Source organism: Emydura macquarii, unplaced genomic scaffold (assembly GCF_026122565.2).
Source record: "Emydura macquarii macquarii isolate MOO-44397 ecotype Brisbane River unplaced genomic scaffold, CSIRO-AGI_Emac_v2 contig_1790, whole genome shotgun sequence".
NCBI classification, from domain to species: Eukaryota; Metazoa; Chordata; order Testudines; family Chelidae; genus Emydura; species Emydura macquarii.
This window is the reverse complement of record NW_027131927.1, coordinates 3,922,254-3,931,658: the sequence shown is the minus strand read 5'-3', so window position 1 is coordinate 3,931,658 and position 9,405 is coordinate 3,922,254. Positions and strand designations below refer to the sequence as shown.

The 9,405-nt window shown below is 58.6% G+C and overlaps 1 protein-coding gene across 1 annotated transcript; it reads right to left on the bottom strand.

Annotated features, from left to right (window-relative positions):
* Positions 1-4,595: 4,595 nt before the first annotated feature.
* Positions 4,596-8,949, bottom strand: EIF3K (eukaryotic translation initiation factor 3 subunit K). The gene is made up of 8 exons (XM_067556737.1): positions 8,784-8,949; positions 8,291-8,389; positions 7,512-7,632; positions 6,714-6,788; positions 6,292-6,358; positions 5,825-5,902; positions 4,950-5,075; positions 4,596-4,734 (listed from the first exon to the last, which is right to left on the bottom strand). The coding sequence occupies exons 1-8, from the start codon at positions 8,927-8,929 to the stop codon at positions 4,703-4,705; spliced, it is 744 nt and encodes a 247-aa protein (XP_067412838.1). The 5' UTR covers positions 8,930-8,949; the 3' UTR covers positions 4,596-4,702.
* Between the last annotated feature and the right edge of the window lie 456 nt (positions 8,950-9,405).

The following is a 9,405-nucleotide window of genomic DNA, read 5'->3' as shown; positions in this document are numbered from 1 at the left end:
CCATGAGGAGATCGGACACCCAACATGCACAGCGGGGCAACGGTGAAATCCTGAAGGGAGCAGGCCACCAAGAAACGCCAGCACCCAGCAGTAGTAGGTTATTATGGGGATGCAGGCAGTCTTTCAGGGAGAGGTGGAAGCCTGGCCAGGAACAGCCCTGCAATGGGAGCAGTTTCCCAGCCCTCGGACTGGACTCACTGGATGTTCTGCCTGCTCCTGGTCATTAAAAGATCCTGTGGGCCCCTGCCAGCTGTGGAGCAATTATTCCAACCCAGGTGGTTCCATTGTCTCCGCACTACAGCATCAGCCAAAAATAGGCTTCTCCTTCACGTTCTGTCCTAAAGTATGGTGCTCCATCCGGGCCTCGGGTGCCCCTGCCCCACCATGGAACAGCACATTGCAGGTAGCATGTGCCCAGAGTGCTGGCAGACTGGGCGTGGCCTCTCTAGCCCCTCCCCTCGTGTGATCTGCTGGGGGACGGGGATAGGAAGAGGGCTCTAGAAGGCTCCTTCCAGCAGGAGCAGAGACTGGACACCAGGAGATAAATCTGGCAGGGAGCCCACTTACTTCTCTCTTCCTGCCCGCCAGCCACGGGGAGCAAGGGAAACCCCACCCCCGTGAGGATTTGACAGAAAAAACCTTGGGCTGAATTTGCCAGAGCACCTGGCTGGAGCACGGGGCTGATCCGAGCAGGCTTTCCCAGCCCCTAGCTCCGTGAGATGGGAATAATAGAAATGAGATGAAATGTAATAGGATAGTGTCCTGTTGTTTCCTTGCACTCCCCCTTCTGTCTGCACCCAGCTGTTGTCTTGCCTGCCATTCCAAACTTCTTGGGGGCAAGGACCATTCTTCTGTTTCTGTCTTTGTACCACACCTCACCTGGTCCTGATCCACGAGCAGGGCTCCCAGACACTACAGTACTATAAACAATAACAATGCACAATCATACGCTGAGCAATTAATTTCTGCAATACCCTGGGGATTCACCTGTTGGAAACAACTGAGGAGAAAGACCTGCTTTTATCAGTCGATCACCAGAGGACTCTGAGCCACCAGTGTGATGCAGCCATGAGAGAGTCAAAGGGGATCCTGGAACGCATGAGACGAGGTGTTTCAAGCTGAGATAGGGACGTGTTAATGCCATTGTCCAAGGCAGTGACAAAACCTCACCTGGAACAGTGTGCACAACTCACGTCACATGTTCCAGGAAGATGAATTCCGACGGAAACAGGTGCACAGCAAGGCTGCTAGACTGACTGGGGGACAGAGCTTCCGCAGCCTGGCAAAACCCAGGCTGTGAGTGGATCTGATAAATACTCTATAAATAGACCAGGGAGGGAGAAAAGCCACTGAAGCTAAAGGGCAACAATGGCACAAGGACAAATGGGGATAAACTTAGGCCGGAAATGAAAAGAAGGTTTCTAACCTGAGGAGGAGGGAAGCTCTGGAATAGCCTCCCCCTAGGAGCAGCGGGGGACAAACCACCAAATGGGCTTGAAAATGAAGCTTGAAGAGTTCGCGGACAGGATGAGAGGATGGGGCTGCTGGGATAGGTGGGCCTGGGATTGATGGCCCAGGAGGGCCCGACCAGTCCTGCATCCTAAGTGGCAGATCTCTGGAAAGTCTCTTCCTAACTCCCTCTACAGATCCCCCCTCATGCCAACTTCCCATCTCTCCCCCCCAGCCGTCCCAGCTCTCAGGAAGGATAAAGACCCCTGGACTGGTCTGGAGCCTTCACATAACTGTGAGCCGCAACAATGGGAAACCCCACACATCAGCACAGCCCCCACATTAAGCGCCGTGACACGGCAGCACAATACTCAGGGACGAGGTCACTATCTGTCCGTCCCTAGACCTGATCCTGCTGTCCTCCACACATGCTACTCCCCCAGGGTGCAGAAGGGACAGGATCAAGCCCTCAGTTTCATGCTGAAAGCGCTAAGAATCCTTGTCCCATCCCCCATGTCTCCCCTCCCCCCCATAACCATGCTCTCCCAGTCCCCATGCCATTTGCAACATCTTTCCAGCCTCAGGAAGATAATCCCAGCAGCTTGTTCCCATTATGCCTCTGAAGCACTCCGCATTCCTGCCAGAGGAATGCTTGCACCAGCTGATCACAGTGGCTGGACCTTGTGGGCTGGGTCAGCCCATCACCCCTCACAAGCCCACGGGCACGCATACTGGCAGGACTTCCCCCCCCCCCCCCATATGAGCAGCACCCCCTGGTACCCTCACCTGGCAGAATCAAGCCATTGCCCTTGGCTTTCCCATTTCCATTTAGTCTCATAGCTGAGGAGATGGAGACAGCCTTCAGCCATTGCTCTGGTGGCGATGAATGAAAGGGGGTAAGCCCTAGGGCAGAAACCAGTCAGCTTTCATGGATCCCAGACAGCTTCACCCTAGCATGAGGGGGAGGGAAACAATGGGGAGGAAGGTGCAACATTGCAAGAGGCAAAGAGGGGCAGTGCCAGCTATAAAAAGCAGCAGACAGAAGCAGGACAAAGGGCCTTGGCAGGACAGCGCTTGTGTCACCCCAGTGTATCTGCAGCAAAGACAGGGCCCCTGTTCCAGCCTGGAGATTGGCACAGCCTTGTAAGCATCTCCCTGACCCACCATACAGCCTTGGCCAGATCGGTATCTGAGCTCCACACACGAACTGGGCCTGCTGATTGGGCTGGAGTCTGAGCGAGAAGGACGGGCCTTGCCCTGCCAACGAGACACAATCCAGTGAACAAGTTCCCAAGAGGTGGGGTTGGAGAGGAGACACCTTCACTCCAGACCCCCACTGTGAGTGCAGCAGGGAGAGACCAGCTACCCCCGGCTGCCAGGCAGAAACCAGCTTCTAGCCCAGGGCTCAACATGAGCCCAAGGGCAGGGTGACGAGTGAACAAGCTGCACACTCCCACCCAGGCCTCCTGCACTGGCCAGATGCTCACACCGGAGCCTGCTGCCCCCCCATGGATTGCACTGCACATAGCAGGCAGGTGGCCTCCCCCTGTGAAACACCAGAGAGCTCCAGCACTGCCCACCCCCGGCTCAGCTCCATTAAGAGAAGGTAAACATCCCTGCTCCTAACTAAGGCATGGGGAGGAAGCAACACCCCAAGCCGTGGGCAAGTGGCAAAGGTGGGAGCATAACCCAGGAATGCCCACGGCCCGGCTGTAGCTCCTAGGCTCCACTTCTCACAGCCATGGGAATAGACCACAGGCATCCTGACTCCCTGCTCCCCCCCATTCTAGCCTTCAGGCCCCATTCTCCTGCCAGAGGCAGGAACAGAACCTGGGGTGTGGGGGTCCTGCCCTTTAAACCAGAGCCCTTAAAGCAGCTCCTGCTGCCCTCAGCCCCTGACAGAGCACCCTCCCCCTCTGCCTGTGAAGTTGCCTCCTGCCCACCCCATGGTCCTGAGCAGCTGCAGGCTAGCTGCAGCCCCCCCAATGCTGCCACTAGCCCAGGCAGGCAGCCCCAGCTCCTTCAGGAGTGTGATCCCGCTCTGCTGCCGGCTGCTCCTGTGTTCAATGGGGGTTTGGCACCACCTGGCGGTCAGACAGAGACCACTCGGCCTGGACCAGGCTCCACACAACCCACATGGCTGGGCAGACAGAACCCCACTGGAGCTGGAACAGGCCCAGGAGACCCAGCAGATGCCCAGCCCAGCACACAGGCAGGTGAAAGCTGCACCACCCCCTGCCTCCACCTTACCCTCGCTGGAAACAGCTCTGGTTCCTTCTGCCTTCCCCTGGCTGTTCAGCCCCAGGCTGCCAGCTACAGCGTAGAACCACTGATGGCTGTAGGAGCCCCACCCAGGAAGGGGAACAGGGCTCCTGGGTTCTCTTCCCAGAGATGAGCAGCTGCTCTTGCTATGATCCTGCTGTGCGGCCTTTGACAAGTCACTTGTCCCCATGCGCTCCTGTGAGCCACAGGATCTCTTTACTCACATGAAGCGCAGGGCTTTCCCTCGGAGAACAGGGGGTGATAAGCCTCAATGTTAGGCGTGCTGCACACAGCGCCTCGTGCGCCAGGGGTACCGTACAACGCAGGACAATCCGGCCCTGCCCAGAGACGCAGACAGCGAGCACACGGCACAGCCAAATGCTGGCTGTAAGCCTTAATTCCCACCCTGCTCAGTTCTCCCTTCCTGAGTGCCACTGTGCAGTGATGGGCAGCTGCTGCATCCACCTCCCCACCCCTACCGCTGGCACTAGCCACCCCCTTGGGTGCTCTCCATGGGGTCAGACAGGGACCAAGGCAAGGGGCAGGGGAGCCTGCCCAGCTCTCACCTGTCGGGGCAGAGCTTTTTCTCAGGCCACAGTCAGGCACGTCCTCCCTTGCTCCCTGCCCTCCGACCCCACTGCTTGGGGCAGTTTTGCTGACAATCCCCCCAGCATATTGGAACCAACAGCCTCCATAGCAGGGTCGAGTCCGACAAGCAGCTCCTGGGGGAATCTTGTGTTGGCTAGAGCCCCCATCACACCCATGCTGTTCTGGCTGCTATCCTGCCTCTCCAATCAGATCACCCCTCCCCTCCCCAGTCCTAGCACCACCCATCAGCCCCGGGGCCTCATGGTGCACCAAGAAGAAAGGAGACAGGCTAGAGGCAGGGTCAACGTCGTCACTTTTATCGACCGAGGTTGGACTGAGGTTAAAAGGGAACCAAATAAAAGAAATCCAGGGCAGGTTCTCGTGGAGCAGCCAGGAGGTAGCATCACTGAGAGGAAGCCATGATGCTGGAGACACCTACAGATAGAGGAAGGATGGAAATAAACCCCCACTCAGTGGATCCATATCCCCCAGTTGCTGAACAGCCTGTAGCAGCCACCACTGAGACACCTTCGAGGGCAGGATCCCACCCGCAGATCTTACTCCAGCAAGTCTCCCACTGGGGCCAGGGAGCACCGGATGTTCCCAGCGAGGGGCCCGGTGCAGGACCCAGGCGGGTGCACAGAACTTACTGTCAAAGTCGATCTTCTCCACTATGTTCTTGGGTTTGATGCTCTCCTCCTGGTTGCAGATGAAGATCTTGCCCGACTCCGTTTCTGTCCAGCCGTATTTGCTCATCCAGACCTTCAGCTGGTTCTCTGCAGAGAGAGGGGCCGAGAAGCCAAGCAAACGGACTTTCAACTTTGTTCAGCGGCGCCCTCATGCCCCTCTCCCCCCGCCAGGATCAGACAGCAGCTGAGATTGCATCTAAGAAAGGATTGTTAGGGTACGTGCTGGATGCTAGAGCCTGCACGCCAGGCCATGCAGCCCAGTTAAGTCTCAGCCAGACCAGCTCCACTCAGGTGACACAGGAACCCATCCCCAGGCAGGCTGGACCCTGCTCCTGCTATGATCCTGCTACACTGTGCATGCCCCCCCAGTAGCTGGAGCAGGAGCAGAGGCTGCAGCCGCAGCCAGAAGTGGGATTGCAGCATGGGGGCAAAGGTTGGGCGGCCAGGCAGGCATCAGGTCCCACCCCTGTCCCAGGCAGGATGTGGGTGGTGTGACGCAAGGGCAGAGAGATCCCCATCTGCAGGAAGGGATTCTGTTCCTTGCTACAGCACAGCCGAGTTCAGTCCCACCTTTAACTGCACTGAGCTGTGCCCAATTATCCATCACTCCTCATTCCCACAGCTGCTCCCAGCCCGCAGCAGCGCCATCCTGAGCCATACATGGGGTAACACCAGGCCACCGCCCCAAGGGGCGGGAAGAGCCATGTGAGCAATGCTCTTGTTGGTGCTCCATAAGCTAAGCATTGCTGAGCCAGTTCAGAGCAGCGATTGGAGACAGCGAACATGGGTGGTGCCTGTGAGCCCACGGGAGGGCGCCGGAGGAAGCAGGGCCTTACCTGAGAGGTCACCCAGCACCTCAGCAAGCAGCCACCGGTCGATGTGCTGGTACGTGATCCCCAGCACGTGGCAGATGACTGTGGAAGGACCAGAAGAGACAAATGTTGCCATTTCCACATGACCCCACCGCCCCTCTCCCAAATACAGTTGGGACAGAACCTGCCCACCTGCTGGATACAGTGAGTTTTTAGCCCCAAGTGAATTAAGTCCCATTAGACGGGCACGAGACACGGCAAGTGAACAAGCCACGGTTTAGCACGAGGCTCCCATAAGGCAAACACAGGAACAATCCTCCACTGCCCCAGCTTACTAGCCGACACGTCAGCCACTGGGAGGGGTCTCCCCTGGGATGCTAACTCCACCTAGCAGAACCTCCCTGGGAGGGTCCATCAGCCCCAGTGCAGAGGGGGCACTGCAGCCATGAGGGGAAGCACCAGGGCCGAGAGATGTTCTTAGCCAGACTCACATTTCCTAACGGAATCTTCAAAGCCTGTGATCCCCTCCAGAAGCTCCATGTTCTCATCCAGGGCTTGCTGCAGAGGGAGAACTGGACGTTAGCCCAGAACAGTCGTCTCCCACCAAGAAGCCAGGCAGGGTGATGCAGGATCTACAAGGCGCAGCAAGGGCTATCGGGGACAAGGCAATGGGCCGACTAATTCAGTGGCCAGTGACGAACATTGCAGAGAAAGGGGTCTGTCTCCCTCTCCCCCATTTCTGGGTCAGTCTAAAAGTGACCACTGGACATCAAGACAGGCAAATTCCCTCCTGAGTCCAGTGAGCTCAAGTCACTCTCTGGGCCTTTCCCCTTCTGTGAGGGAGGGGGCTAGGAGGTGTAAATCATTCATGCTGGTGAAGCCCAATGAGATCTTGGGGGCAGGGGCCACTCACCCAGAAGGCCTGGAAGTGGCAGGTCTCCAGTAGCTCCCCCAGGTAGAGGATCTGCCTGATCGGCCTCTCTTCTTGCTGGGGTACAGGGGTCAAGGTAAACATTCACAGTGGAGGGGAAGGGAAGGAAGCTGAGCCAGCAGGACTGGAGCATAAGAGCACGTCACCCCCATCCCCAACACTTGTTTCTGCTCCTCCCTGAGGATGAGGACAGTGGGACATGCAGGGAGACCCAGCCCTGCAGCATCCCACTGCCTCCACGAAGAGCAGACATTTTTCTTTTCAAGCCATACCATCAGGAAGAAGCTTAAAACACCCTGTAATCAAGCCCAGCTGGACGGGGAGGAGGAGAGCAAGTAGTAACCTGTTCCTCTGCACAAGAGAGCCAAGCACCTGCCGAGGAAAGGGAAACAGACGCAACAGAATGACGGACAATGGTAGATGAGGCACCTCCCGTCTAGGGCACCGGTTCTGATCCAAGGCAGTACTAAGTGAGCATCCTCACTAGCCAGTGACAGTTCATTGGCTTATAGTCAAGCTGCTCGCTGCCCACATCACTTAAAGCCACCACCACTCGCTCCTCATCACCCTCAGAAGCCAAGAGACAGTGGCTCATGAACATATTTCCCACTGCTGAGAGCTCCCCTCCAGGCCAGAGTGAGGTAGTGGGAATGTGCACCCCATCATTCCCAGTGCCACCCCGATCTCTAGGGAGAGCCCTTCCGATACCACAGCTATTGGACAGGCCGCTGGCAGGAGTGGGGCATGCCAGGAAGAGGCTGGCTGACCCAGGAAGGATACATGAGCCTGGTCGATCATACACTTGCAGAGGGTGAAGTCTGTGTGCGGCAGGTTGGTCAGGGCTTTTAGCAGGATCTGAGCCGTGACGGTGGTTTGGAAGAAAGCAGGATTGAATTGGTACCTAAACACAGAGGGTGAAGAGGTCAGCAACCCCGGGGTGCCCCTTGGACCAGGTTTATCATCACGCAGACACCAGGAGATGCTGCGCATCGTTCCTAAAGCTTAACTCTAGAAGGGAGCACTGTAATCATCCAGTCTGAGCTCCTGAATACCCCAGGGCACTGGATTGCCCTAAGTCAGTTCCTCTTTGGCTCTAGCTCAATCTTTTACAAAAACAGCAAGCCTTGATTTTAAAACTGCCAGTGATGGAGAATCCACCACAGCCCTCAGTAAACTGTCCCTATGGCTAATTACCCTCCCTCTTAGACGTTTCCATTTCCAGTCTGAACCTGATGAGCTTCAACTCTCAGCCCTTGGTTGTGGCTAGTCTGCCAGATCAGTTACTCAGGGCCTAGACATGCTGAGCTGTAACCATGTCTCTGACCCACTAGTGACAGGGCTGGCACCATGTGGCTTATAGCCACGCAACAATAGGTTAGTGAACACAGCAACTCTGTGCTGCCCAAGACAGGCTCTTGCACAGGGGTGTCTCCCTGTAACTGGTGGGGCCCAGCATAGCCAGAAACCCCCAAACAGGCTCATGTGCAGCCCAGCACTGTGTGATCATGCCCAAATCTTGCAGAGATGATGGCTGCCCCTTCCACTGCCCCACCACTCACAGCTTGAGCACGGCTAGGTTGGCCTCCAGGTCATAAGCGTTCTCCTTGGCCTGCGTCTCCACGTAGCGCTCCAGGGTGGCCAGGTTCTCAGGGTTGTATCTGAAATGCAAGGTCAGGTGTCAGTGAGACGCCCAACAAAGCCCCCACGGGGGGGGGTCCCCCATTAAACAGGCTCCTGCCACCCCCAGCTCACCCTCTGCAGGAGCTCCTCTTCCCACATCACACCCCCGCCTCCGGCCGCTTCTTTCAGCCGCGCCTACCAAGCCCTGCTTCCCCGCCACCCCCATGAGGCCCCTTGCTCCTGCCCACGCAGCCACTGCCCCCCCCACCCGTCTGCCGCCCAAACTAGACACCCCCACCCCAGCTCCTCAAAACCCAGCCCAGCCCCTCCTCTGCCCCCACACCAGGGCCCCCCGACCGTAGCGGGCACCCCCAGCCCCCGCACACTGGCCCCCCGCTCTAGCGCCGCTGCCTCAGCCCCGCCCCGCCGTACCGGTCGATGCCCTTGAGCAGTTTGCCCACGTTGGCCCGCATCTGCTCGAACAGCGCCATGGCTCGGGAGGGCGGGGGCGGAGTCAGGGGCACGGGCGGCCGCGACGCCGTCGACTTCCGCTTCCGCCGGCCGCTCTCGCGAGGCATGATGGGAAGAGGGCACGCGCCGGAGGCCGCCACCGTCAGCGAGAGCAGCAGCGGCGCCTCCATATCAGCCCCCGGGGCCCCGCCCCGCCCCACGTTCTGATGGGCCCCGCCCCCACCTGCAGGCCCCGCCCCCTTACAGGCTTCGCCCTCTCCTGGAAACCGGGACCCGCCTGTGGGAGTGCGGGGCTGTCCCGCTCGCCTTTGCCCTGCCTGGGCTTCCCCTCCCCTCCCCCCCGTCTGGCCCCCTCCCCCCCAGCTGCCTCCTCCCCCCTCTACCCCCAGCCCCTCTCTCTGCTGGTGCTCCCCCTCCCCCACTCCCTGATCCCCCCAGCCCCTGCTGGCCCCGGCCCCGCACGTGGGTCTGGCGGCCCGGGGAACCGGACCCGGAGCCCTGGTTCTACCCCCAGCGCCGGGCGCGGAGGGGGGGGCTGGTGCCTAGAGCACGGTGGGTTTGGGAGTCGAGCTCTGCTGCTTCA

Excerpts from the sequence above, each read along its gene's own strand:
- EIF3K (XM_067556737.1), bottom strand. The coding sequence starts at position 8,929 with ATGCCTCGCGAGAGCGGCCGGCGGAAGCGGAAGTCGACGGCGTCGCGG. Across the intron at positions 6,359-6,713 it reads GCCACTTCCAGGCCTTCTGG|CAAGCCCTGGATGAGAACAT; the intron begins GTGAGTGGCCCC and ends CTCCCTCTGCAG. Across the intron at positions 5,076-5,824 it reads GGTGCTGGGTGACCTCTCAG|AGAACCAGCTGAAGGTCTGG; the intron begins GTAAGGCCCTGC and ends CTCTCTCTGCAG.